General features: G+C 39.7%; 1 protein-coding gene across 2 annotated transcripts in view; it reads left to right on the top strand.

Annotated features, from left to right (window-relative positions):
• METTL24 (methyltransferase like 24) overlaps nucleotides 1-27,549 on the top strand; it is a 156,255-nt gene that overhangs the window by 38,543 nt on the left and 90,163 nt on the right. For both annotated transcript variants that reach the window (XM_064597992.1, XM_045865306.3), the window contains exons 3-4: nucleotides 3,124-3,263; nucleotides 11,446-11,674. In XM_064597992.1, coding sequence (XP_064454062.1) covers nucleotides 3,124-3,263; nucleotides 11,446-11,674 — 369 coding nt within the window. The remainder of the gene's footprint in view (nucleotides 1-3,123; nucleotides 3,264-11,445; nucleotides 11,675-27,549) is intronic.

Genomic DNA, 27,549 nt, shown 5'->3' with positions numbered 1-27,549 from the left:
ATAAATGAATCTCTTTAAGTTAAATAACTAAAATGCATTTCAGAAAATATTTTTTCCTGGAGTCTCTTCTCCTTTGTCCAGGCCTAATTTGCTAAAATTACAAGGGGAATTAGAGAGAGAGAACATAATTACTGAAATTGGGGCTTAGCTAGGAGTTACTGCCCTCAATTATTTTGCTTGCAAGAGTTTCTTGAAGCCCTGGCCATAAATCTTAATGAGAAAGTTTGAAAAATCAATATTTAATTAATTTTTAGGAGCTGAATTTTACCGAGTACTCCTAGTTGTTTTCAAAAGCTAATGTCTACCAGTGAGATGGGTAATAAATGGTTAAAATGGAAAAACTCCTGTGTTATATTTTTGAGCAAGGAGAGGAAAGGGCAACATTAGCAGAGAGAGTGAATGGAAAAGAATGTCTTTTCAACAGGGATATATCTGTGCAAGATGAAATCTGCAGAAGAAGAAATGCTTGAAGTGTCACCTTTAATAGACTAAAACTCTCCTCCCCAACATTGAAAGGAAGGGCAGCTGAACCTCAGTGCCCTGAACCTTGACCCTTATTATTTCTGATTCTTGGAGGCCTCTCCCTAAGTGTCATTGCCTGCGTGGCTGGCTTTTTGCTAGGGGTGGGTTTGGAGGGGTTGCTGTTTTCATTTTAAAGCTCGGGCCCAAGTGCAGCCTCCTCCCTGAATTTGCTAAGGCACAGGTGAGGCCAGGCTGGATCGTTTCATCTTTTGTGGGGCTTTACAAAAGGGTGTCTGTAAACTCACAGGACCACCTGCAGAAGAATCACCTGGAGGAGTGTATTAAAATGCATGTTCCCAGGCATCCACCTCAAAGATTCTGACTTTACAGATCCGGAGTGGGCCTCAGGAATCTGTATTTTCTTTTTTTTTTTTTTTAAGATTTCACTTATTTATTTGACATAGAGAGACACAGCGAGAGAGGGAACACAAGTAGGGGGAGTGGGAGAGGGAGAAGCAGCCTCCCCGTGGAGCAGGGAGCCCGATGCGGGGCTTGATCCCAGGACCCTGGGATCATGACCTGAGCCAAAGGCAGACGCTTAACCGACTGAGCCACCCAGGTGCCCTGGGAATCTGTATTTTCAAGTACCTCCTGGATCCACCAGAATGTAGGTGGACCACACCTTGAGAAACATGGCGGGAGAGGCGAAACTTAAGTTTCAGTGGTGTTAGGAGAGAGTTAGGAACAAGAACCTGTGAATGTCCATATCCGGTTCTGTGATTAGAGAGGTTCTTAGGGAAGAGTACACACAAAGAAATGGGAATCATCATACAACTGTAATAAAAATACTCTAGGAAGCTGCCCTAGAGCAAATGGGACAGGCTTAGGAGGTCCAGCTATGCTTTAGGGGCCTACAGAACTGCCTAACTGACCACCTGCAGGGGGGCAGAGCGTGGGGCAGAGCAACAATGAAGGTGCCGATGTTTAAGGCACAGTAACCCGCCCACTAGTAAGACGGGCCCAGTGAACACATTGAACATTGATTGATTAGATTAGCAGTTTTTCCTCCCTTGGTGGGTGAGTGGGGCCTAGGAAGTAGGCAAACAGAGGCATAATTTCCACATATCTGTGGGAGAATAGTAAGAAATGAATTATACAAATTAACATGTTGATGCACCCACTTAATAAATGTATTCTGTAATAGTTGCTTGAGAGAAGATTCGATTCCATTTTCTATTTTTCCCTTTAAACAGTGATAAGACATCAGTTGAGGGGAAGAATACATATATAGGGTTTCGTATTTTAAGCTTCCCTCTAAATTGTGCAAATCCTAGCAATGGACTCTCTCCTTTATCTCTGATAAATAGTGCTGGATGATTTTTCCAGGCCAGCAGCCCTAGATTACGGCAAGAGTAAGGGAGATGCCGTATCCATTGAATAAGCTACATATATATAAGCTTTTCAGATTAGAATTTTGGAAGCTCCATTGAATAAAAGAATTGGGCAAATTTAGAGTATCATCATAAGAAGAAAATAATTTGCTGTTATGTTTTCCAGTGAATCAGAGTAATGAACCTGAGAACATCCTTTGCACATGGAGTGCTCTGTTGTTCATGATGTGACAGCCAGAGCTGCTGCAGGATTCGTGGAGCATCATGATGATGATGGGCGTTTTGAGGGGTTAGGGGGAAAACTGATGCTCAGTAATGTAATACTGGCCACGGAAGAATACCTTGGTCACAGAACCTGCTCTCTTTGGTTCCAGCAGCCCCAGTCATGCACACTGTGCTAGCCTTAAACACAAGTCAGAATTCCTTATACAGGGTCTTTGCTTAATGTGCGTTTGAAATCAGAGACTTGCTTCTGCTTGATTTAGATACATGTTCCTTTGGTTTCCTTATCTAATTTTGATGGATGAGTTAAAAGAAGCGCTTTGGTTAGCTCAGGAAGAGCTTCCTTCCTGCGTGGGGCTCTTGCTCTTCTCCCCTAGGAGGAAGCTCATTAGTACACTGTTTCACAAAGAATATGGTTTGGGGAGCAGGAATGACGAATTAATTTCACTTGACCCTTGATCAGCTGTTTACCTGGGATAATGCATGCTCCCTTTCTGGACCACGGTGGTCCCAGCTTATCTGCCTGAGATAAGGAATTGATAATCTGTATCCTTCTGAGACCCGTGCCCACAATCATATCTCACAACTTCCTGTAGGAACACTGTGAGCTATAGACCTGGTGTTTTGCCAGCACTGTTCTCCATGTCTGGAATGCCTCTCTTGATCTCAGCTTCCTGGTCAACTTCTGTTCATCCTCCAAGGCTAACACACTTCTGCAAAGCCTTTCTGGATCCCTCCTCTCTGCCACCTTTGCTCCTGACTTGTTCTCCCTTGCATACTCTGTGCTATATACCTATAGTAGCGCTTAACTTCCCTTCAAACCTACCTACAGTCTCCACAAGTGTCCTTCTAAATCCAGTATTTGGAGTTCCTCTGAACATTTGACAGCAGTCTTGTGTTTCCCTGGGGAAAGGAGTAGTTAGTTAGCAGTGGAGAAGGATGTAACTCTCCTGTTACGGCTTTCAGGGACTGGGAAAGCAGTTACTCCCTACCTGCCATTTATCATCCAACGCTTTAAATTATTCATATTGATTTCTAATCCTTACAGATTGCATGCAATCACATGAGCACAGACAGCCTCACTACTGACTCCAGCCCTGCAAAGAAGCCTTGGTCAGTCTGTCTTGATGACAGGTTTGGCTTAGCTCATCAGATCCGCAGCAAGCAATGCCGCCTCTACTCTTTAGGGTAAGTGCATTTTGTAGCAGAACACAAAACACTCCTGCAAGTGGCCAAGGCTTTTTCAGCAACACAAAGTTATGAACGGTCGCGGTGTATAACAGGTGCTATACTTTGCCTCCTGCCATCGTTTCAGACCCCTCTGGCTGACATGTAACCAGGCACTGCACTTGCAGATCACTGGAAGTGGCCGGGGCCATTTTCTCTCCCATTGGGCTAGTGGCAAGTTGGCAACTTCAATTTTCAGCATGATGATGAGCCTCTTGGTGAAGCCAATGACTTCCAGCTGGAATTATGGCATCCTTGTTACAAAGAGAGAGAGATTAAGAATTAAGAGAAAGAAGAACAGCAAGCATATCAGAAATGCTATACACACTTACGATGAGTGACCCAAGATAAATGGCCACTGTTGGATTTTTATGTTTTGGGCCAATGGTAAATCTGTGTGTACTTTACATTAAAAAGAAAGAAAAGGGAATTCTTGTGAAAACAGTGTGATTTTGTCAAAACTGTGGGAAATATTAATATTCAGTTATTCAGGCTGAAAATGACCTAAATATACAAATGGATTTAGAGAGCCTTCTATAAAAGGGCAAATATAAAGTAATGAGACTATTTCACCAATTACAGTAGTACTCACATCCAGACCTGAACTTACAAATATGTGTCTCTAAAAAAGGCAGAGAAGAGTTATTTTTATTGGGAATACCCTATTCCACAGACTCTTTGTGGAAGCTGTGTGATGAGGTTCTTAGGCAAGACCCTTGAAGTCCATTACAAAAGTACTGGGGACCCTAACAGGTGTCTTGTGCTTGTTTCTCACTGATAGGTTTCAGCACTTCTGTGATTTATATTCACATACATGAGTAACAACTCATGAATCCTAGATGATAAAGGGGGGGGTAGGCAGATATTTGGGTATGTGCCCAGAGGATCACCATCGTTGTCAAACTTTACCAAACAAGAATTCTTAGTTACAGTCATTGTGAACTTTTTGTAAAAACGAAAGAGTTCAAATAAGAGTTTCAGGATAATGGAACCGTTCTTCTGTAGGTTCACTGAAGAGTCAGTATCAACAGGGGAGCATGGTACACACAGTAGGCACTCAATATATGCTTGCTACATAAATGATTGCTTGAGGTAAGGAGACTAGGGAGAGACGCTGGTTATGCTGTGATTTAAACCAGGAGGCTGAGGCTTAGGAAATTAGTTGCTCAGCCACTTGATTAGAACAGAGGGGAGCCCACCAGCTATGCTTCAAGCTTATAGAAAGAATGGGAAGTTTTGACAGTAGCCTTTATTTTCTATCATATTAAAAATGTATGAAAGTAGGTCATAAAAGTAATTGCATAGTACCACATGCAAATTGGAGATCTCAGCTTGGTCCTGTTTTCTTGCTCTGAACTGCCTTTGTATTTTACTTATGATTTTACTCCCTGGAATAATTTCATTTAAAGCATATCCCTGAGTAAAATGAAACTGGGAAAGCTATTGGGGGGGGGGGGGGCGGGAATCTTTAAATTCCTTTTTGCTTTCCTTAAACTTCAGAGCCATTAGATAAGATAGTTCTGCTCTAAGATTTCAGATTACTTCATGTGAAAAGGTAGTTTCTTACTTTCATTGAAATGTTCACTATTCAAACACAACTTTATAAAGAGCTTAGATAAGAACAGTTGAATTCTGCTGGGAACAGACGTGACTAGATTATAAGGGCCAACATTTGATTCAAAACCAAAAAAATGCTTAATTGAAAACTGGAAACTAAAAAAAATATTTCAGATGGGTAAAAAAAGGATGCTTTGGATTGTAGATGTACAAGGAGGTTGCCCTGTGACTCAGAACTGAGAGCCAGGAGAAGCCTACCCCCTTCTCAGGTGAATTCCTTGCCTGGAGGCAGGAAAATAGTCAGCTGACAACATTCCAGTTGATGCTGAGGGAAGAAAGAGACCCAGGCCAGAAGCGGTGGTCCTGAAATGAGGCACAAGAACGGGGGATGTGGGCCCCAGATTCTCAGTGTTCGGGAGTATTGGGGTAGTTGCAAGATGGCAGGGAGGGCAGGTGGCAGGTGGGTCATGGGGCCCCTACACCAGGCCAGTATGTGCTCTCAGCCCCAGGACTCTTGGCAGTAGCAAGACCAGGTCACTGCTGTGCCCAGTCATTCCCAGGCAGACTGAGGATGACGGATAAAGCCGCGGCTCGGGGTAATCTTCCTAGAGAGGAGGAGAGATCTGAGGACAGAGGACCAGAAGACAAAGGCTGCCTGTCTTTCCTCCATCCCAAGAACTAAAGCAGGAATCACCTCCACCTTATCTCAGAGTTTGGAATGTCTTTCCTTGGAGTCAAAGCTTTTTATTCTGCAGTTAATGTAAAAGCATTTTTTCCAGGAGAGTGCACTCTGTGTGAAGTTCAGTTGAAAATTAAAATCAGATCCTTTTCAACTTTGAAATGGGGGTAGAATAGACCAATTAAGATAGGGGAAGGTGCTGTACAGGAAGGTTATATTACAGGGAGGGGGAAGAGAAGAGAAAGGAGGGGCTGTGGGTTTAGATGATCCTGTCATCTGCCTGACCTCTTCAGCTGGGGCCCGCCCTGTAAGTCTTCTTCTGTGTGAGGTGGAGGGGGAGGAGGTGAAGGGTGAGGACTGCGGGGGAGGAGGGTGGTAGCTAAAGTGAGTGGGGAAAAATCACCTATTTTATCCTGCCTTTCAAAGTTTGTTATTTCAGGGGTAGGTGCGAGAGTGGAAGAGGGAACTTGGGATTATGCATAGGTAAATCTTTTTCATCTCTTTTTTAGTTCTCCGGTAGCTGGCACCATTTGGTTTCAAGGCATAAATTCTCAGCATGAGACAGAAGAACGTTTGATAGATGACACATGGTTAGGCAACAACCAGTATCTTAAGCAGAAAAGCTGGGACTTCTGGGTGCCATGAGCATTTCAAGAGGAATGAACAAGCTCCAGAGCCAAACATTTTCAACTTGTAATAGTTTAATTCACATAGCCGGAGCTCGTAGTATATATGAATGAGGAATCAGAAAATCATGGACCCAAAGATCCTTTTTAGATAATTTTCTTCCTAATCACCACCCCACCCTGTGAAATTTTAAAGCCATAGATAAACTGTCTGTTTATGTAATGTATGTATCTGTGCTTTCTATGTAAAAAGAGGAAGTTTTCTTGGCTACCAAGAATGATTTTTGCCCCCTTAGGGGTGATATCTTCCCTGTTGAGAATATATGTTTTAGATGAAATCTTGGCATTTCACACAATGTTATTTAACAAAAACTAACAATTATAACATATTTTTACCCACTATTCAGTGTCATTTGTGCTTTGAAAAACCTATTTCTCCCCCTCTAGTTGTTGCCAGTTTACAGATCTAATCATAATCACCTCAATAATCAGATAATAGATAACCTAATTATCTATTAGATCTCATAATAGATGAGATTTGGCCATTTGGCCAGATTCTCTGGGTCCTGCAGCATTGAAGAATGGGTTACTGAAATTCCTGGGGACACAGTTGTCTTACTTCTTCCTACCTTTATGCCTTCGGTGGTCACAGTTAGAAACCTTCCCTATATCTGCTTTTATTTTTTTTAAACAGTTTTGTTTAGTCATAATTCACATACCATACAATTCACTCATTTAAGACATACAGTTCAACGGTTTCTGGTTGCTACAGTCAAATTTAGAACATTTTCATCACCCCAAAGAGGAAGCCATATACCCAGTAACGGTCATTCCCATTTTCTCTCCAATACCTTTCCTGCTTTTCACCCCTCATCCTAGGCAACCACTAATCTACTCTCTGTCCATAGATTTGCCTATTCTGGACATTTCATATAAATGGAAGCATGCAACAGGTGGCCTTTTGTGACTGGCTTTTTTCACTTAGCATAAAGATTCATCCATGATGTAACATGTATCATTACTTCATTCCTTTTTATGGCTGAATAATATTCTATTATATGGATATACCACATTTTATTTATTCACTCATCAGTTGATGGACATTTGGGTTGCTTCCACTTTTGGGCTATTGTGAATAATGTTGCAGTGAACATTCATTGTGTGGACATATGTTTTCACTTCTCTTGGGGATATATTTCCTTTTTCCTTTGGTAACAGAGCTTGTGAGTTTTGCAGGGCACCTGGCACCTTGCTGAAGACTGTATACCCTAGCCTTCCTTGAAGCTGCAAGTGGCCATATGATTAGCTTTGAGCAATGAGATATGAGTGAATGTGATGTGTTCAACTTCTAAGCCATGCCCTAGGAAGAAAGGATGTGACCTTCATTCTCCTTGTACTTTTCCTGCTGGGTGGAATGCAGATGTGGTGGCAGGGAATGGAACAATTGTCTTAGATCATGAGATAGAAGCCTTATGATCTACATTTCTTGCTTCATGGAATAAACATTAAGTAGAACGTCCCTATAAAGAGAATTTTCTTTTTTTTTTTTTTTTAAGATTTTATTTATTTATTTGACAGAGAGAGAGCACAAGTAGGCAGAGCAGCAGGCAGAAGGAGAGGGAGAAGCAGGTTCTCTGCTGCACAGAGAGCCCAATGCGGGGCTCGATCCCAGGACCCTGGGACCATAACTTGAGCCGAAGGCAGATGCTTAACCGACTGAGCCACCCAGGCGCCCCTAAAGGAGAATTTTCTATGGTGAATTCTCTTTCCAGTTAAATAAGAGCAGAAAATGATTTTCTTACAGACTAAATACATTTTTTTTTTTTGCTGTAAGTGATAGTTTTGTTTTGGTTATTTCATTATTTTACTATAGTTATTTGTTCAGAAATCTCTCTTCATTACGACTGGTGAGCTTCAGATCAAGGGTTATATTTAATTTATCTATTTGTCTCTGGTGTCTAGTATAGTGCCTTAAACATATTAAAGTGCTTTTTAAAAAAATATTTATTTATTTATTTGAGAGAGAGAGAGTGAGCAAGAGAGAGAGCATGAGCTGGAGGACGGACAGAGGGAGAGGCAGAGGGAGAAGCAGACTCCCCACTGAGCAGGTGGCCTGACATGGGGCTCGATCCCAGGACCCTGAGATCATGACCTGAGCTGAAGGCAGATGCTTAACTGATTGAGCCACCCAGGTGCCCCTTAAAGTGCTTTATAAATATTTGTTTATATATACAAATAAGACATTGAAACATAGCCTGCCCCGTTGCCATGTTGGATACTGTACTATGTATTCTGGGAATTCCAGATCCTACCTAATTTTCTAGTTTTCTCTCACTGGAGCAGCATTTTGTAGATTTCTCTGTCAGCACTCATCTCATTGCTCAGCACTTGGGATTCAGAAATAAGCAGAATATTACACTGTGTGTTAACTAATTTGAATTTAAATAAAAATTTGAAGAAGTACCACTTGAAGAAATGAAAGTAAGAATTATAGACATTGATTCAATGAATGCTGTTTATTACTTTCCAATTTAGTACACTTATGTATTAAGTGTTTCTTATTTAGTAACATGAATTACCCCAAAATGACAAATTTCAATATTTTGATGTTATTTAGTTTATCATACAAAATAGTTCCTCGCTGTTTGATGATGAACTTAAATATATATGTGTGTGCTTATGATATCTCTAATAGAGAACACTTGTACATGTGTAGAGAATTTCTGGAAGGATACACAAAAAATTGCTAACTGTGATTATCTCTGGAAATTAGTGGCCAAAATTTCGAGAGCTAGAAAACTTTTACTTTTCATTTTATCTATTTCTTTGAACTCTTTCTGTGAGTATTGCTATTTTTTATTATAAAAAATTAGTTTAAATTGAAAACATATCAATATATAATAAAGTGCCTTACTAAAAAATTTAGTTACAAAAGTCTATGTGTTTAATTTCATCCTTAAATTTTTTTGAAGTCTTGATAGAGTAGAAAATGTTTCCTTGAAAACAATATTGAGAAAATTCACAGAAAGAAATTATTCAAATTTCTCTACTCTAGAAAGTTTATATACAAATTATATTTAATGAGTACTTTTTTTGACATAATATTCTCTTAGTAAAGCTACAAAACTGCCACTTTTCATGAGGTGACCCATAATAACACTGGTTTGCTCATCTAACTTTCAACATACTCAATTAAGTGAAAAATCGCTTGGGGCAGGTGCATTTGGCAACATTCTGGTATATACAGAAAGAAATCTGTCTACTAAAAAATGTTTCGTCATTTTTATTCAATTCTTGGATTTATAGTTCATGGCAGGTTTATAAGTTAGCTGTTGCTGTGTAACAAATCACTCTAAGATTCAGTAGCTTAAAACCATTATTTATTCTTGCTTATATGTCTGCACATCAGCTGTGCTTCAGTTGATTGAGTCTGGGCTCAGTGGGGAGGCTTCAAAGTGAGGTGGCTAAGGGCAGTTCTGTTTTTCATAGAAGGCTGGAGGTTCGACTGGGGTACCTCTGCCTCTCATATCTCTTAGTTTCCTGAGACAGCAAGCTACCCAGGATAAGTTTTCATCATGAGGATGATACAAGAGAGTGGACAGAAGTACTTAAAGCCTAGTCTCAGAACTGGCATACTGTCACTTCCTTCCAAAAAGCAAATTACATAGTCAAGCCAAAAAATCAAGAGGCAGGAAAGGACACTCTGCCCATGATGAGCATAGCATGGCAGTAGTATGAAGGAGTGAAGAATTAGAGCCAGCAAGTCAATCTGCCACACCAGATTAGATCATGGAAAAATTGGGGGGAAACTAGGATAGAGATTACAATGGTCTGAGCTGTGTGGGTTCAATAAGAGGTTAAAAATAGGAAACAGGAGAAACCTGAGTGGCTCGGTTGGTTAAGCATCTGCCTTCGGCTCAGGTCATGACCCCAGGGTCCTGGGATCGAGTCCCTCATCGGGCTCCTTGCTCAGCTGGGAGCCTGCTTCTCCCTCTGCCTGCCGCTCCCCCTGCTTATGCTCTCTCTCTCTCTGACAAATAAATAAATAAAATCTTTAAAAATATATAAAAATAGGAAACAGGATCTGTCGGGTAATCTGTCATTTGTGAGAGGAGTGCTAAATCTTCTAGCCAAAAGGGTAGAGAGAATTACAGCTGAGGGACAGCAGAGGGTTAACATGCCATGGGTCCAGTGAGGGAAAAAGCAGTGGAGTAGAAGTAAAGGTAAAGAACAAGGCAAATAAGAGTATAGTAAGAATGTCTAGGTGGAGGATTTCTGTACTGAAGACTTATTTTAGTCACCTAAAAGCAGGTCAATAATTGTTAGCCAATGAGCTTGTATGTTTCCAAATTATGAAATACCTGAGACAGTAAAGTCTAAGAGAATGAAGCATTTCTGCACTGGATTCAGGTTTGGTCAATGTATTATAGATACTCTGAGATTTTGGTATCTTAAATCACATCTAATTATAGTATTTCGGGCAAAGAAGCCATAATCACCATTTAAAAAAATAGTCCTCTTTCATTTAACTTCATGTTTTTCATCCAAACTGGTGCTTTAATCAAAGTGATGAATATAACTCCACCTAATATGTCTGAGTAATATGACGGAGTAAATTAAAAATGTGTTAAGTATATGAATGTTCCACATGATGTGTTACATACTGGGTACTTAAGAAAAACTAATTCATAATTTTTTCCTCCTGTTGATGTGAATTTAGATGAGGTATCTCTTCTATTTCTTGAGTAGAACCACACACAGTTGCCTTTTCTTTAGCTGTACTATTTTAAATTATATTCCATTTCTAAGGAAACAGCTATTGTCTTTAAGTCAGACCTCATGCATTGTGGCCATTAGAATGGAGGCAAATTACCTCATTAGTAGACCGCCCCTCTCCCTAAGGGAACTGATCCCGACACTTATATTTTTGACGTATTCTGAGAAAACCTCTTAAGATCACTGGACAGTCTTGTTTCGTTGCTGCTATGGTTTAAGTCTTTGTCAAAAATTAATTTGGTATGCCTGTACATGTTTGAACATGTGATTCTCTGGTCTGCATTTAGCAGATGATTTCTCTGCTTGCTTTTTACCCAGAAGCTTTTAGCTCTAATGCTTTTTGTGAAAGAAGAAGTTTTATTGAATGTGTGCAGTTAGCTGTGTGTTAAAACAGGAGAAAACTTGATAAGAATAAGAAAATTGGCCTTAGAATCATTTTGTCAATCCAACACTTTTGCTTCATTATGGTTTTCTTGTTATTGATTTCCATCCTTTTTCTTTATAGGCTAGGGAGTGATGATACCCAATTTGAGGTTAGCATGGCCAACAATGGATGTGAGGTACATCGTTTTGATCCTAGTGTGAAGTCGGCTCATATTCTGGAGAGTCAGCGCCTCTGGTATCACCGCTTGTCTATCGACTGGCGGGACCCGCATCCAGCTGTGGCTGCCCAAAAACCGCATAGCAACACCAGAAAACTGGGCACCATTTTGAATGAATTTGGGCATCACAAGGTGAGAGTTTTCATTTGATTTCATAATGAAATAAAGCGAACAAGCTCATCAACTTAAAAAAAAATGCAAACCGAGAATTGGATAGTTGAGGATCCAGTTTCAACCTTACTGATGATAACCCATCATTATTTATAGAGTCAGCTCTGTAGACATAAAGTTTTGGCAGGAATCAAGATCTTTAAGTTGATTTGTAGATTGCAGTTGCTGTTGAGTAGTGCTAGGGTTTTGGCCAAGACTGGGCAAGGAAGTAAGAAACCTACTTCTGGCATGGCCTCAAGAGTCCCATTTTCGTTTGGCAATTGATTTTAAATGTTCAGACAGAGTGAACTACTTATGTCAGTCTCAAGTACAAAGTAATCGGGGCCAGGTTTTTGTTTGATAAGAGATTGCCCATGAATTGTGTTTCTCACTGTTGTAGCAACTACTTTGAGTCTCCAGGCTCTTGAAGGCCAGAACATATGTATATCTTTGATTAAAAGGAACTTTGTAAAATTGAATGGACATGTGTGTGTTGCAACTGATATAATTATGTCAAAAGATGACAAATCTCTACAAGTATCTTATTGTGAATAGATAGCAAAAAGAAACCCAATCTCTAATCCATGTTCCTTGAAAGCAATTTTTAGTGTAGACCCAAGCCAATTGCATTCTGTAGGCAAATACTAGATAATTCTCCTGAGTGTACTTGGCTTGTGTTTGTTTGCCAACCCCTCCTGGGCTTGGCCTATTTTGCCTTCCTGTTCTCAGTCAGAGATGGCATGTGATTTAGAACATGCCAAAATGGGTGTTTCTGAAAAACAGTGTATATGGAATTCAATTTTAAACTTGAGTTGGCTGCCTGATCTTTAATAAAAGGGCTTTTCCTCTGCTTTGTTCTTTTTCTTCTCCTCTTCCTCCTGTTCCTCTTCCTCTTCCTTCTCCTTTTTTTTTTTTTTTTTAAACTCCTTTTAATTGGACTGCAGGAGCTTCTTCAAGAACCACTTCAAAGAATTTGCTGCTCTGGGGCGCCTGGGTGGCTCAGTCGTTAGGCATATGTCTTTGGCTCCGGTCGTGGTCCTAGGGTTCTGGGATAGAGCCCCGCATCGGGCTCCCTGCTCTGTGGGGTGCCTGCTTCTCCCTCTCCCACTCCCCCTGCTTGTGTTCCCTCTCTCTCTCTGTCAAATAAATAAATAAAATCTTTAAAAAAAAAAAAGAATTTGCTGCTCTTCTAACATGTGATTAATTATTGATTTGTATTTTGCTCTGCCATTGACAGTAACTAGCATTTAATAACTGGGAGCCTTAATGAAACACATATAGGATTTGGAGAGTAAAATCTCCAAACAGAAACTGAGGTGGGAACATTTTTCAGAAATTTATTTTATTTTTGCCATTTGTTACCTTCAGAGACCTGTTTAAAAAAAAAACAGTTGAAAATTACAGGCTTGATTCTCTAATATGTCAACTCTTGATTATTCAAAGAGCTAGCTACAGATTCTTTGTGTTCATTTGGGACTCTTGTTGCCCCACGTTCATGCTCTTCACACCCTAGCTCTATCTACCCTCACTCTTCAAAGAATAGACTTTGTAGAGACAGCTTTTTTTGATAATATCTCAGCAAAAGATTTGGTAAATGTGAGGATAAAATAGGGCTTTGAAAAATGACCTGTGGATATAATTTATCCAAGCCACATTTCCTATGGAAAATGCATTTTCAGATAACCAGGTATGCACCTGAATTGTGTTTGTTCAACTCCATAGGAGTTGCAGTGGGCAAACCTTTATGCTGAGGATGAACCATGAGATCTTTCATGCTGCCCCTGAGACAGCAGAAATATTTACAGTAGTACCTAAAAAGGATAAATGTTCTAAAGGATCTTTTTATATTCCTAAGGCTACTTATTTTTATTAAAAACATTAGTAATGACATCTAAAAATGGTTGAGATGGTAAATTTTATGTCATGTGTATTTTACCACAATAAAAAAAAAATAAACATGAAAGTGATCTGGGTCAGAATTGCCAGGTATATATTTGCTGCTTTAAAAAATCCTTATTGAAGAATTTAAAAGAGACTGATAATCTTTCATAGATTGTTTCTTTTTTTTTTTTTTTTTGCGAATGCTTTAAAACAAAACAAGGAAAATGAAACCCATCAGTGAGTGATTGCTTCCATTAGGAACATGCCTCTAGAAGCTATGTGGTGCCAGATAAAAGGAAACTTCCATTCTGGCCTGCAGCAAGCAAGGTCTGTTTTCATTTTTCTGCATGTGTACAGACACTGGTAAATAGGATGTGGCTCTGGCAGGGCAAGCAAGTAGAACACGAACATACACGCACACACACACACGTCTGTGCTTGAGTCTTGCCTTCTTCACTCATTTCTTCTGCTAGTGACTTTAGAAACCAGGGGGATTTTTGTTGTTTTATTTTCACCTCATGACATTAAACTGTTTCATATAGTTGGGTGCTGTTTTCCATGTGAAGCTGTGATTTTTCTTCTTCTTCTTTTTATCCATCCCTAGATTCCAGCCACTCAGGCCAAAAGGAAAGGCAAACTCTGAGATGGTGACAGAAAGATGCATAGGGCTTCTATTCTGCTTTTAGAACTCTTTGGTAATTTTAATTTCCAACTGTAAATCAAAAACATTTCTAAAGCACCTGGTGAGAGCAACTGCATCAGCAAAAGCAGGAGAATCAGAAGCCAGTCTGTCAGGGAGTAAGATCACCTGGATCCAGCATTAGTAATGATGAACTGTCTTCTTGCTCATGTGCTTGTTGCTGTAAACGATGCATAAGAATTTTTCCAGGATGGTACTAGAAATAGTGAGTCTGAAATTTCTGCTCATATTAATCATAATGTATGTTTTTTTTTCTTTCTCTAAAGTCTTTATTACACAGAGTATCCTAAATGATCCAGGCTCAAAAACTTAATGAGAAGTTTTTACTTTCGGTCTTTACCATGCTGTTGATAGTAGGAGTAACAGGACTGCCTTAGAGTTTACCTCTGGAAGCTCAGTGATTTAGGTTTGAAGCACCCATTCCCTCCTTAGTTTTTGGCACTAGGAGGGAGAGTCATTTAACTGCTCTGGTGCTCTGATTGCTGGTGTAATGGGGACCATGATACTCCCTAAATGGATTGCTTTTGAGAATTAGATCAGAGAACACAGTGTGATTTAAAAATGATTTTAGGGGTGCCTGGGTGGCTCAGTCGTTAAGCATCTGCCTTCGGCTCGGGTCATGATCCCAGGATTCTGGGATCGAGCCCCCCATTGGGCTCCCTGCTCAGTGGGAAGCCTGCTTCTCCCCCTCTTACTCCTCCTGCTTGTGTTCCCTCTCTCTCTGTGTCTCTCTGTCAAATAAATAAATAAAATCTTTAAAAAAAAATGATTTTAAATTCAAAGACTTTTAATTAACCATTTCAGGAAGTCTTTACAAAATTTTATAGAAAACATTTTCTGTTTTCTCTCTTTCTTCGTTTTCAGGGAAAATATATCAGATTTCCCTGGAAATTGATAACCGCACCTAATTCCACTCAAGAGTTTTTAATGAAAGCTTTGTGCGAAACTAAGGGCAACTGGTTCTTCAGACAGGGTCGTAGAGAATTGTTATTGTTTGCTGCCCTGGGGCACTGAACAGCTTTGCTGGCTATTGTGTAGAAAGTAAACACTGTGTTGTAGAGAAATTAAATAAGCGGCTGAGAATTAACACAGAGCAGAAGTGGGGGGCGGGGCCTCGGGCTGCGGGTCGGCGGACCGGGTGGAGCAGGACTCGCGCAGCTCAGCGCCGGGGGTGAGTCCTCCCCGGTTGGGGACGCTGCCCCGGGCGGGGTGTCCCTGGACCCTCACTGGAGGGGCGGGGCCTGAGTCCCTGGGCCCGGAACCCGCCCGGGATCACCAGACCTCAGGTCTGCTGTGTGGTCGCCGGTGTGCTGGAGAGAAGGAGCGCTTTGAAATTGAACTACAAGAAGATTCCCTTTTCTTTTGCTTATCAAATGGGCAAATATAAACAAGATGTTGATACCGCCCTAGAGTGAACACTCATGCTTTGCTAGTGGAAATGGAAAATGATAGACTCAGGAAGAAAATTTCACCGCATGTATATATTATGTCACTCTTCATTCCTGGAAATTTTCTTTGCCTTAAATTCTGTTTTGTTTGCTATTAGTTCTGCTCTACCAGTTTTTGTTTTGCTTTGTTTTGAGGGTTTTTTTTGATAAATATTTATGTGAAATGTCATTCTAGATTCCTTTATTTTCATTATTATTATTATTATTTTAAAATATAGTTTAATTTATGTCCTTTGTGTTCTTCTCTTACAGTTTTCTCTTTTCGGTTTGTGTTTGGCATAGGGGGGTACATCTTCCTTTTATACTTTAAGTCAACTTTAAACTGATTCACCTTTCTTAGAATTATCTGGAGAAATAATACCAATGGACTCATGAGTAAACTGGCTTAATTATGTTTTCTAATACATATTAAAAATACCTAACAAACAAAAGATTTTGAAATGCTTATTTGTATGACCTAAACCATCTTTCATGCCAGTGTGGCTCATATTTAATGTATATATGAATCACCTGGGGAATCTAATTAAAATGCAGATGTTGATTCTGAAGTTCTGGGGTAGAACCTGAGATTCTGCACTCCTAGCAAGCTCTCAAGCTCTGCTGAGGCTGCTAGTTGGGGAGCCATACCTTGAGTAGCAAGGCCTGTACCATAGTCTGAGAAACACAGGAACAGAGGATATGTACTAGTAATTTGTGTACCCCCCCCCCCCCCCAGAGGCCCAGCGCTGGACCACTTTATGTTCTTTTCTTTTCTGTTCTTTTCTTTTATTTCAGTAGGAGAGGGAAAGCACAGAGAGAGGGCAGAGGAAGAGGGAGAGAGAGAAAAACCCAAGCCGACTCCACGCTGAGCGTGGAGCCAGGAGTAGGGCTCCATCCCAGGACACTGTGATCAGACCCCAGCCAAAATCAAGAGTCTGCTGCTCAACTGACTGGGCCACCCAGGTGCTCCTGGACCACCTTGTGTTCTAATGTCCTCCACCCTCAGCCTGAGTCCCTGCTAAGGGTGGTATGAGGCACAGATGATGTGCTATGCTCCAGACCGTTTTTCCATTCTCGTGCCAACATGTACCAGATTCCTGTTTCGAACTTGCTGGTTTCTTGGAACAAATTTCTTTCTCAGGAGGGAAGCTCCTTTATAAAAATGTCTCCTAGTGGTCTCCCATACCAGTTCAAGGCCCAGACATGCCCAAGTCCTAGGTGACTAATGGTTTACCCTCCAGCTAAATCTCTGTGTCTCAGACGTATGTTCCTAACTGAGGGGTATATGGCTTAAGAGCAGGGACTCCATTGTGTGGACTCCCATCCCAACTACCTAGTGAAGTGCTCAGGAAATATGTAGGATACTTGACCTGACTTTATACCCAGTATCTTCCTAAATAAACGTGCAGGGTATCGAAGTTTGAATGCTTTATCTTTTCACATAGCCCCACCGCAGAATTAATAAGGGGCAGCTAGAGCATCCAGAGGCCTTAGCCACTGATGTTCAGAATATTTGGGTGGAAAACACCATGGCAACAAGATATGTTATGGTAAAGGTAGAAATCCAGGTGACTCTTTTAAGGCCCAGTGCAATCTTCTGCTTAGACTTGTTTATATTACTTTTTCAAAGAGAGGTGTGTATCTTTCTGTGTATTTGAAGGCAACTTCGTCTTGCAAAAATACTATTTAATCATGACAAGGCTGTTTCTGTGAAATAAGCCAGTAGCAATTTAGGAGTAATGAGTCAGCTACGCTCCTGAGTTGCAATTTGAAATGCAGAGACATTTTTCTGTCTCTGTCAATCTATAGTGGACCCAAAGGACAAACCATCTTGAGAACGTGGGTCTAGAACTTCTGCACTCAACATGTAGAAAATGAGTTTTGGCTTTCTACCCTTTTTCACTTACCTATAATGGTGAGATTTGCTGTGAAGCAAATTTCTGGGTTCTTAGTGATTTTTCGAAACATTCAGTATTTAGCTAGCATGTAGATTATAAAGCCTGTTTGAAGAATGAGCTAGGTGCATCTGGATCTAGTGGTGGTTTGTGTTTTCCTTGGGCAGAAGCCATGACTGGCGAAGTTGTGTCTGAAAGGTGCTCTGGAATCCAGAGACCCACTCCCACCTGCATAACCTAGTGATTCTCAGATTGCATTGTTAAACTTGGTAACACCAGAAAACAAACCAAAAATAACAGCACAAGTAAAGAATCCCATCACCTAAGGACCTTGATTAAAACTTCGAACCCAGAACCAACCTTAGAGAGATTCTCACTTAGCTGGTCTGGCATGGAGCCCAGGGAGCTGCCCCTTTGCTCCCTCAGGATTCCTTTGGCTCTCCTTCCTAGCTCTAACCCAGGTAATAGGAAGATCACCCTGTGAAGAGCCTCAGCATGTAGAGAGGCCTCTAGTGACTCAGCCTTCCATTTGCAAATCCCCCCTCCCCTCCTGTGCATAAAACCCTTTAAACAAGAATGGGGTTGAGAGTCTGTGTGCTTCTGCAGCCTCCTCTGTCTCTTCACCGACTTCCTTCGTCCTCAGTGCCTCAGTGTTCCCTATGAGAAGGTGTGGGATATGAACCGCTACCATCTGAGGAGGGTTGTGCAGGCAAACATTTTCATGTTGGTGAGAGAAATGAATGAAGAATTTTAAGGAGACCAGAATTATGATTTTATGTAAAACAAAGCATTTTGATTGAGTGTCACGTCTTTTGAGATTTTCAAAGGCACCCGGAATTATTACAAAAGGGGAGGATTTCACTCAGAGAGGAAACAAGCCTCTAGGGAGCTGGCATTTGGTTTTCTTCACTGCTGTGTACCAGGGGTGGGTATATTTGTCTGAGGATTTTGCCATTTTGACAAAGTTTTGGGAAGGAGAGCCAAAGGAATCCTGAGGGAACAGAGGGGCTCTAAGCTTCAGGGGCCCATAAAGGTTTCCCTCTGTGTGACTTCCTTTCATACAGGAGGCTGTGGTTCAGTAGAAGAATGTTCTGTTCAGTGTTGCACAGCCCAGTTTCACCAGGTCTGCCAGTTCCTCTATATGTGTTTAAAAATGCTTAATGGCTTTTGACAGTAAGAGGCCCCAGAACTTGCTCTCCTATTAGTGAATCCTCTGAGGGAGTGTATTCCTGAGCAAACCCTGTGAGGTCACACCCCGGCCAACCATTTCTGCCCTGGGAGCTCAGCCATGCTGGTGCTCAGAGGTGCCATGCATAACCAACCACCCATGAAACAGGCTCCAGGTTCTTGGGGAAAATGTGGGCATAGATTTATTTGGAGGTAAAACCTGATTTATCTTCCAGCCAGTTGAGGAAGGTTTCACTTGCCACTTTTTAGTTTAAAACATAAGGACCTTATAAAAATACTAATTTCCTAGCATGGAGTGGCATTCAACAGTTTTGCAATTAAAATGATACTGAAAGATTTCTTGTAAGAACTTCTCTTTAAAATCAGCACGCCATTAGAAGGAATTATGTAAAGCAGTCTCTCTGTTCCAATCTTTATTTTAAGATTTAATTTATTCCAGATTCTGCAGGAAAAAACCATCCATGTGACAAGCCTGCTAACAGATGTCAATTTAGTTTTATAGCACATGCCTGTATTTCAGAGTCAGAAAATGGAGATTATTCTTTTTGCCTGCTGTTTATTACATGACACAGCTTCATAACACTATGCCCTGGAGGACAGCTGATTAATAACTAATGGGCAAGCAACTTATCACCTGTTTTCATCTTCGGCAGTGTTGATTGTAAGCTCTATTTCACATTATCCTTTTGGATTAAAAGAGGTGCTGGAAAGAGCAAAGGTGACAAAAAAATGGATTTTTCTCTTTTAATTTCATCTAGGTCAGAAGACAGATGATACTATAATAAAGAGAAATAAGAGAAAAAATAAAAATTATTTAACCAGAAAAAACTAAATCTCTATTAAAATTTTTTGTGGCATAGATGGATAAGATAAAGTAATTCTGTATGGTAAATATTATATCAGAATCAACCATAACAAGAACTCTTCCTTTCTTCATATTCAAAGGGTCCATTTCTCTGTGTTCACATGGTGTAGTAATTATTGTTTTATATGTTGCTCTTCTGTTCATATTTCCATCTGTCTGCCCATTCATCCATTCATCCCTTCCTCCATTCATCTATCCATTCAATAAATATTTGTTAAATATCTTCCATATGCAAGTACCTGTGCTTAAATAATGAAGCTACAGGGAAAAAAGTCTCTTTCTTTTTTTAAAGATTTTATTTATTTATTTATTTGAGAGAGAGAGAGAAAGAAAGAGAGAGCTTATGCGCCTGAGCACGTGCATGGGGGCGAGGGGGTGGGAGGGGTAGAGGGGGAGGGAGAAGGAAAGGGAGAGAAGGAGAGAATCCCAAGCAGACTCTGTGCTGAGCATGGAGCCCTATGCAGGGCTGGATCCCATGACCATGAGATCATGACCCGAGCAGAAACCAAGAGTCATCTGTTTAACTGATTGAGCCACCCAGGTGCCCCAAATCTCTTTTTAATTAGGAAATTTTAAAAAATGTGGTAAAATATACGTAATGTAAAATTTACCATCTTAACTTTTTTTTTTTTTTTTTTTTTTTGCGGATAAATACAGGTTTAACGATCCATTGTTCTTCACACAGATGGCCACAGAGACTTTATAATCCCAGGATATACAACCATGCAACACAGGCCAATCAGCCAATTCTAAAATAAACTTGGCTTTTTACAAGTATCCTGTAAACATTGCAGCCCTCCTTCCATCCAAAATGACCCTCATCTCACATGAAATGTTATTATAGGGGAACCAGAAACCTAGCTTTGTGGCCAAGAGTAAAAACCAAAGGAAACATAGTAATTCAGTGGTTAGTTGGTGAAAGCAGGGTATCTGGTGCCCTTCTCTGCACTGCTTTGCTCTTCCTACTCTTGCTTTTTTTGTCCCTCTTCTTCAGCCCATCCCCGTTAGCTCTCAGTAGGTTTGAGTAAGCCATCTGAAGCTCGTTCACTTCTTTGGAGCTCACCACGGTGCTGATCTTTTTCCCATCAGTAGCTCTGAACAGACAATTGTTGTCTAAGGGCTCAAAGCCCTCTACAGAACCTTTCCTTGGAATGGGTTTAGTTCGACCATCATACTTCTTCAGGGTGATGAATACGCTGCCGGATAACGGGCACTTCTGGGAGAGTCTGGTCAGCTCCGTCAAGAAGTGCTCGGTCTCCAGCAGCACCACTGCAGGGCTGCTAGCTCCCCTGCCCAGTTTAACTGTTTTTAAGGGTATAGTAATGCTAAGTACAGATCTCCCTCAACTTAAGATGGGGTATGTCCCGATAAACCTATTGTAAACTGAAACTATCGTAAGTTGAATGTGCATTTAACACACCTAACCCACTGGACGTCATAGTTTAGCCTAGCCTACCTAAAAGGTGCTCAGGACACTTAATTAACCTACAGTTGGGCAAAATCATCTAACACAAAACCTATTTTATAATAAAGTGTTGAATATGACATGTAATTTATTGAATACTAAAGTGAAAAACAGTCGTTGAATGGGTACAGACTGTTTGTAAGTGTATGGGTTGTTGACCCTTGTGATCATGTGGCTGACTGGGAGCTGGACAGAGGATCATACTCCATATCACTAGCCTGGGAAAAGATCAAAATTAGAATATGAAGTATGGTTTCTACTGAATACATATTGTTTTTGCACCATTGTAAAATTGAAAAATCATAAGTTGAACCATTATAAGTTGGGAACCATCTGTATATCCACATTGTTGTGCATCCAACCTCTAGAACATTTTCATCTTGCAAAACTGAAAGTCTCTTCCCATTAAACACTAATTCCCCCCTTCTGCAGCCCTTGGCAACCATCATTCTATTTTCTGTTTCAATGATCTTGATTATTCTAGGTACCTCACATAAGTGAAAGCATACAGAATCTGTCTTTTGTGACTCGCTTATTGCACTAAGCATAATGTCCTCAAGGTTCATCCATGTTGTAGCATGTGACAGGTTTTCCTTGTTTTTGTTTTTGTTTTTTTAAGGCTGAATAGTATTCCCTTGCATGTATATACTACATTTTGTTTATCTGTCAGTGGACCATGGGGTTATTTCTGCCTCTTGCCTATTGTGAGTAATGCTGCTATGAGTATGGATGTGCAAGTATCTTTTTAAGGCCCTGCTTTCAGTTCTTTTGGATACATACCCAGAAATGGAATTGCTGCATCCTATGGGAATCTATTTTTAATTTTTTTGAGAAACTGCCTTACAGTTTTTCAGAGTGGCTGTACCATTTTACATTCCCATAACCAAGTCTCTTAAGATTTAGCATGTAGCTAAAATACCAGACATGTGATCCTGTAATGAGTCCTACGAAGAAGTGTGATGTGCTACGGGAGTGTTTAATAGAGAAATCCAATCTCATATGCCATTTATTTTTGTATTCCTGATGCCTAGTCCATGGCAGGGACTTGATAACAGGTAGGTGGGTAAATGCACCATTCAGACCCTTGGTGATTGGACCCCTTTCCTTTATTTCTTTCCTGATATTCAGCTTCCCTCTGTTCCGCAGGAATGGCACTGGAGGGCCGAGAAAAGCTAGATGACTAGCTTTCCCTTGGTTGCCTCTATTGATCTCTGGTGAGAGTATGCAAAGTATTTTCCAATAGTGTTCTTTTTCTTAATCTGTATCTCATCTAATATTCAAAGATGTTGAGATATTTCCACCAGATATGTTCCTGCCTTTTCTTTGGGGGAGAAAAGAGAAAGCTGCCTGCAGGTATAAGATGAAAGTGTAGTGGAGTTAGAGAGGGGTGGGGTATTCAGGGAGAAAATATTCTTTCTATTCTTAGAACACTGCTTCTAGTCCCTAAAGAGTTTTGTTCTATAAAGATAGCAAAAGGGCCTCTTGCTCATTTTCTCATTTGGCTTAAATCAGTAGCATTTTGCTCAATTCCATGCTATTTATAGATATCTTAAATTGCAATTTAATTCTTGGGATTTTTAAAGGGAATTTGAGATATTCAAAATGTATAGGCATTATATTTGGAGACTTTTAACTTCTTGCTTCTGGTTTTATAAAAGGAGTTTGTGTATCTGATCCCCAAACCAATGAAAGACATAGTTATTATTCTATCCAGTTTTTTTATTTTGCTGGCAATTGAGGCAAAAAAAAAAGGTCACAAAAATATTTGGCACAGCTCTTTCCTTGGAAATTTGTATTGATTTTGCTGTTTGCCACAGCATTATTATGATGATAAACTGCAGAGATCCAGTTATCTGTCTGAAATGAGTCCTGAAGGTTTCTCACAGTTGTTCCGATCATGGTATTGGCACAGGAAAACAATACTGGTGACATTTTCAGAATGCTGTTTTGGAGGCAGGTGGCAGGTACTGGGGCCATGTTGTACAGTGGAAGGGTCACTGGCTTTAAGCCAAAAAGACCCTGGCACCAGCTCTATCTCCTGTTAGTTGTGTGAATAGCACAGGTGAATTAAGCCTTCTGAGCCATGTTTTATTTTTCTGTAAAATGGGAATGATAATACCTTCTATGCAAGACCGTTGGGATTAAAGACAAAAAGTTGGTAAAGAACCTAGCACAGTGCCTGGTCAGTTGCTCCCCAGATGGGAGCTGTTTTTAAATAGTTACTAAGTTGGATTGATATTAATTGTTTTAGGCAGTATTTAAATACCTGGAATGGAGTATTATGGTATGGACCATTTGGTATATTTTATTGTTCTTCTGCTTTCTATTGATCTCTGGTGAGAGTATGGAAACTATTTCCCAGTAGTGTTCTTGGAATGGAGAATCTCCAATAGGTCAGCCCTTTACTTCAGAAAATGTTAAAGAGAATCAGTATTCTGGAATGGATTTTGGAAGTGCTTAGAACACAGCAGTATGAATCTGATGTCCAGACACCACTGCAGTGTCCTTAGGATCAATCTTTCTGCAGTGATAGTCATAAATGTAATTGATCTGCATTTCAAATAGTCCACCTGATTCATGATATTGGTAAAAATCTTGTAGTTCAGTCATCTTCCCCATGTCCATCTCTTGGGCATAGTACTTAAAGTCCCATAGGCTTATTGAATATATTGTTGGGAAATCATTTGGGTGGTGAGTACTGATGTCTTTGAAAGTATTTTATGTACCAATGATTCTTTCAGTACATTTGCCTTATGACATTGTATTTTCTCTAGGTTGACCTCTCTGTCTCTGAAACCCCCTGTTAGATCATTTTGTCTTTTTGGAGATCTATCAAGTATAATACCAACAGTTGACTGAACTGCTCAGGAATATTCTGGATAACTAAATTTTCTTACTAAATGAAAAGAGGTGCTGTTGCTCACCTCTGTCTTTATTGTTTACCTCTGTCTTTATTGTTCCTCTCCTGTGCTTCCTACTCTATTTAAACTATAAACACCGCAGCTGATGTGCAAGATCTCAGTGCAGTTTTCCAACTTCTTCCTTTACTACCACTTTTCCACAGGTATTCTGTGCTCTAACCTAATGAGACAAAACACTTCCAAGTTGCCTAAAATTTCTCACCCCATGGAGCTTCAATCACAATTCCTTTTATCACTAATATTATCTCTGTTTCTGAGCAAATCAAAATCCCACCTGTCTTTCAAGTCCTAGTCCAACTACTATCTCATCCACAAAGCTGTTCTTAAAACCATTTAATATTTTAAAGTTATATGAATGATATTTCTCCACTGTAGAGAATTTAGATAATAGAGAGCACAGAAAGGAAAAGGATGACAATTAAAGTCACATGTAATTCTACCACAAAGATAACTACTATTAATATATGTAGTCTTTCCTGGGATGCCTGGGTGGCTCAGTTGGTTCAGTGCCTGCCTTAGGCTCAGGTCATGATCCCAGGGTCTTGGGATTGAGTCTTGCATTGGGCTCCTTGCTCAGCGGGGAGCCTGCTTCTCCCTCTGCCTGCAGCTCCCCCTGCTTGTGCTTGCTCACTCTCTCTCTCTGACAAATAAATAAATAATATCTTAAAAAATATATGTAGTCTTTGTTTCAGACTTTTTCTCACTATGGTAAATATATTTTCACAAAATTAAGATGGGGTCATACTGTATATGCTATTATTTCCTTTTTGTTATGGACTTTTTTAGAACAGTTTTAGGTTCACAGCAGAATTGAGGGGAAGGTACAGAGATTTCCCAAATACCCCTGCCCCCCATATGCACAACCTCTCCCATTATCAACACCCCCTACCAGAGTGGTACAGTTGTTATAATTGATGAGCCTACACTGACACATTGTAATCACCCAAAGTCCATAGTTTATGTTATCGTTCACTCTTGGTGTTGTACATGGTTTGGATAAATGTATAAGGACATATATCCATTATCATGGTATCATGCAGAATATTTTCACTGCCCTAAAAATCCTCTGTCTCTGCCTATTCACCTCCTCCTCCCACTGCCCCAAAATGCTGGCAACCATTGATCTTTTTACTGTCTCCATAGTTTTTCCCTTTCTAGATTGTCATATAGTGTGAATGATAAAGTATGTGGTCTTTTCAGATTCACTTCTTTCACTTCATAATATGCATTTGTTTCCTCTATGTCTTTTCATGGCTTGATAGCTCATTTCTTTTTAGCCTTGACTAATATTCCATTATCTGGATGTACCACAGTTTATTTATGTAGCCACCTACTGAAGGACATCTTGGTTGCTTCCCAGTTTTGACATTATGAATAAACCTGCTATAAATATCCACAGGCAGGTTTTTGTGTGAACATGTTCTCAATTCCTTTGGATCGTATGGCAAGAGTCTGTTTAGTTTCCTAAGAAACTACCAAACTGTCTTCCAAAGTGGCTGTACCGTACCATTATGCATTCCTACCAGCAGTGGGTGAGAATTCCTGTTGCTCCTCATCCTTGACAGCCTTTGCTGTCGGCAGTGTTCCAGATTTGGGTCATTCTAATAGGGGCATTGTGGTATTCATAGCTGTTTTAACTTACATTTCTCTGATGTCATATGATGTGGAGCATCTTTTCACTTGCTGATTTGCCATCTGTAGATCTTTTTTGACAAGTTGTCTGTTAAGGCCTTTGGCTCATTGTTGGTATTTTTATCATTGAATTTCAAAAGTTCCTTGTATATTTTGGATAACAGTTCTTTACCAGATGTGTCCTTTGCAAATGTTTTGTTTTGTTTTGTTTTTCCTAGTCTGTGGCTTATCTTTTCGTTCTCTTGACATTTTCTTTCACAGAGCAGAAAGTTTTAAATTTCAATGAAGTCCAGCTTATCAAGTCTTTCTTTCATGGATTGTGCCTCTGAATTAATTACATGTGACAAAGTAATTGTTAAACCCAAGGTCATCTAGATTTTCTCCTACATTATCTTCTAGGAGTTTTATAGTTTTGTGTTTTACATTTAGGTCTGTCATCTATTTTGAATTAATTCTTGTGAAGGTGTAAAGTCTATGTTTAGATTCTTTTCTTTTTTTGGCATATGGATATCCAGTTGTTTCAGCACCATTTGTTGAAAGATTGTGTTTTCCTCCAATGCTGTCCTTTGCCAAAAATCAGTTGACTCTATTTATATGTGAGTCTATTTCTAAGCTCTCTATTTTGTTCCATTGATCTATTTGTCTATACTTTTGCCAATACCAAACTATCTTGATGACCATAGTGTTATAGTAAGTCTTGAAGATGGATACTGTCAGTCCTCCAGCTGTGTCCTTCTCCTTCAATATTGCATTGGCTAGTCTGGGTCTTTTGCCTTTCCATATAAACTTCAGAATAAGTTTGTTGATATCCACACAATAACTTGATGGAATGTGGATTGGAATTGTGTTGAATCTATATCAAATTTAGGAAGAACTGCCATCTTGACAGTTTTGAGTCCTCCTAATCACAAGCATGGGATATCTTTCCATTTATTTAGTTTTTATTTTATTTTGTTCATCAAAGTTTTATGATTTTCCTCATGCGGATCTTGTACAGATTTTGTTAGACTTATACTTAAGTATTTCTTTTGCTTCTATCCCCTGAAAGAGATTGTCAAGAATTGGTATAATTTCTTCCTTAATTGATTGGTGGAATTAATTGGTGAACTCATCTGGGCCTGATGCTTTCTGTTCTGGAAGTTTACTAATTATTGATTCAATTTCTGAAATAGATACAGGCCTGTTCATGTAGTCTATTTCTCCTTGTGTGGATTTTGGCAGATTGTGTCTTTCAAAAAATTAGTCCATTTCATCTAGGTTTTCAAATTTGTGGGCATAGAGTTGTTCATAGAATTCCTTTATTATCCTTTTGGTGTCCATAGGATTTGTAGTGATGTCCCCTCTTTTATTTCTGATATTAGTAATTTGTGTCCTCTTTCTTTTTTGCTTAGTTTGCCTGACTAGAGGCTTATTGATTTTATAGATCTTTTCAAAGAACCAGCTTTTGGTTTCACTGATTTTCTCTATTGATTTCCTGTTTTCAATTTTGTTGATTTCTCTTCTCTTATTATTTCTTTTATTCTGCTTACTTTGGATTTAATTAGCTCTCTTTCTAGTTTCTTGCAATGCAAACTTAGATTATTGATATTAGATCTTTTCTCTTTAATATAGGCATTCAATGATATAAATTTCACTTTAAACATTACCTTCACTGCATTCCACAACTTTTTTTTCTTTTTCTGCATTCCACAAATTTTGATAAATTGTTTTCATTTTCATTTAGTTCAAAATGTTAAAAAATTTCTTTTGAGATTTCTTTTTTAATCCCTGTGTTATTAGAAGTTTGCTTATTAATCTCCAAGTATTTGGGGATTTTCCAACTATCATTCTGTTATTGATTTCTAGTTTAATTCCACTGTGGTCTGAAAGCAGACATTGTGTGA

The sequence above is a fragment of the Mirounga angustirostris genome, unplaced genomic scaffold (assembly GCF_029215605.1).
Source record: "Mirounga angustirostris isolate CCGP_5_RB_7025 unplaced genomic scaffold, mMirAng1.0.hap1 SCAF_8, whole genome shotgun sequence".
Taxonomy (NCBI): domain Eukaryota; kingdom Metazoa; phylum Chordata; class Mammalia; order Carnivora; family Phocidae; genus Mirounga; species Mirounga angustirostris.
This window is presented reverse-complemented; position numbering and strand designations above follow the sequence as displayed.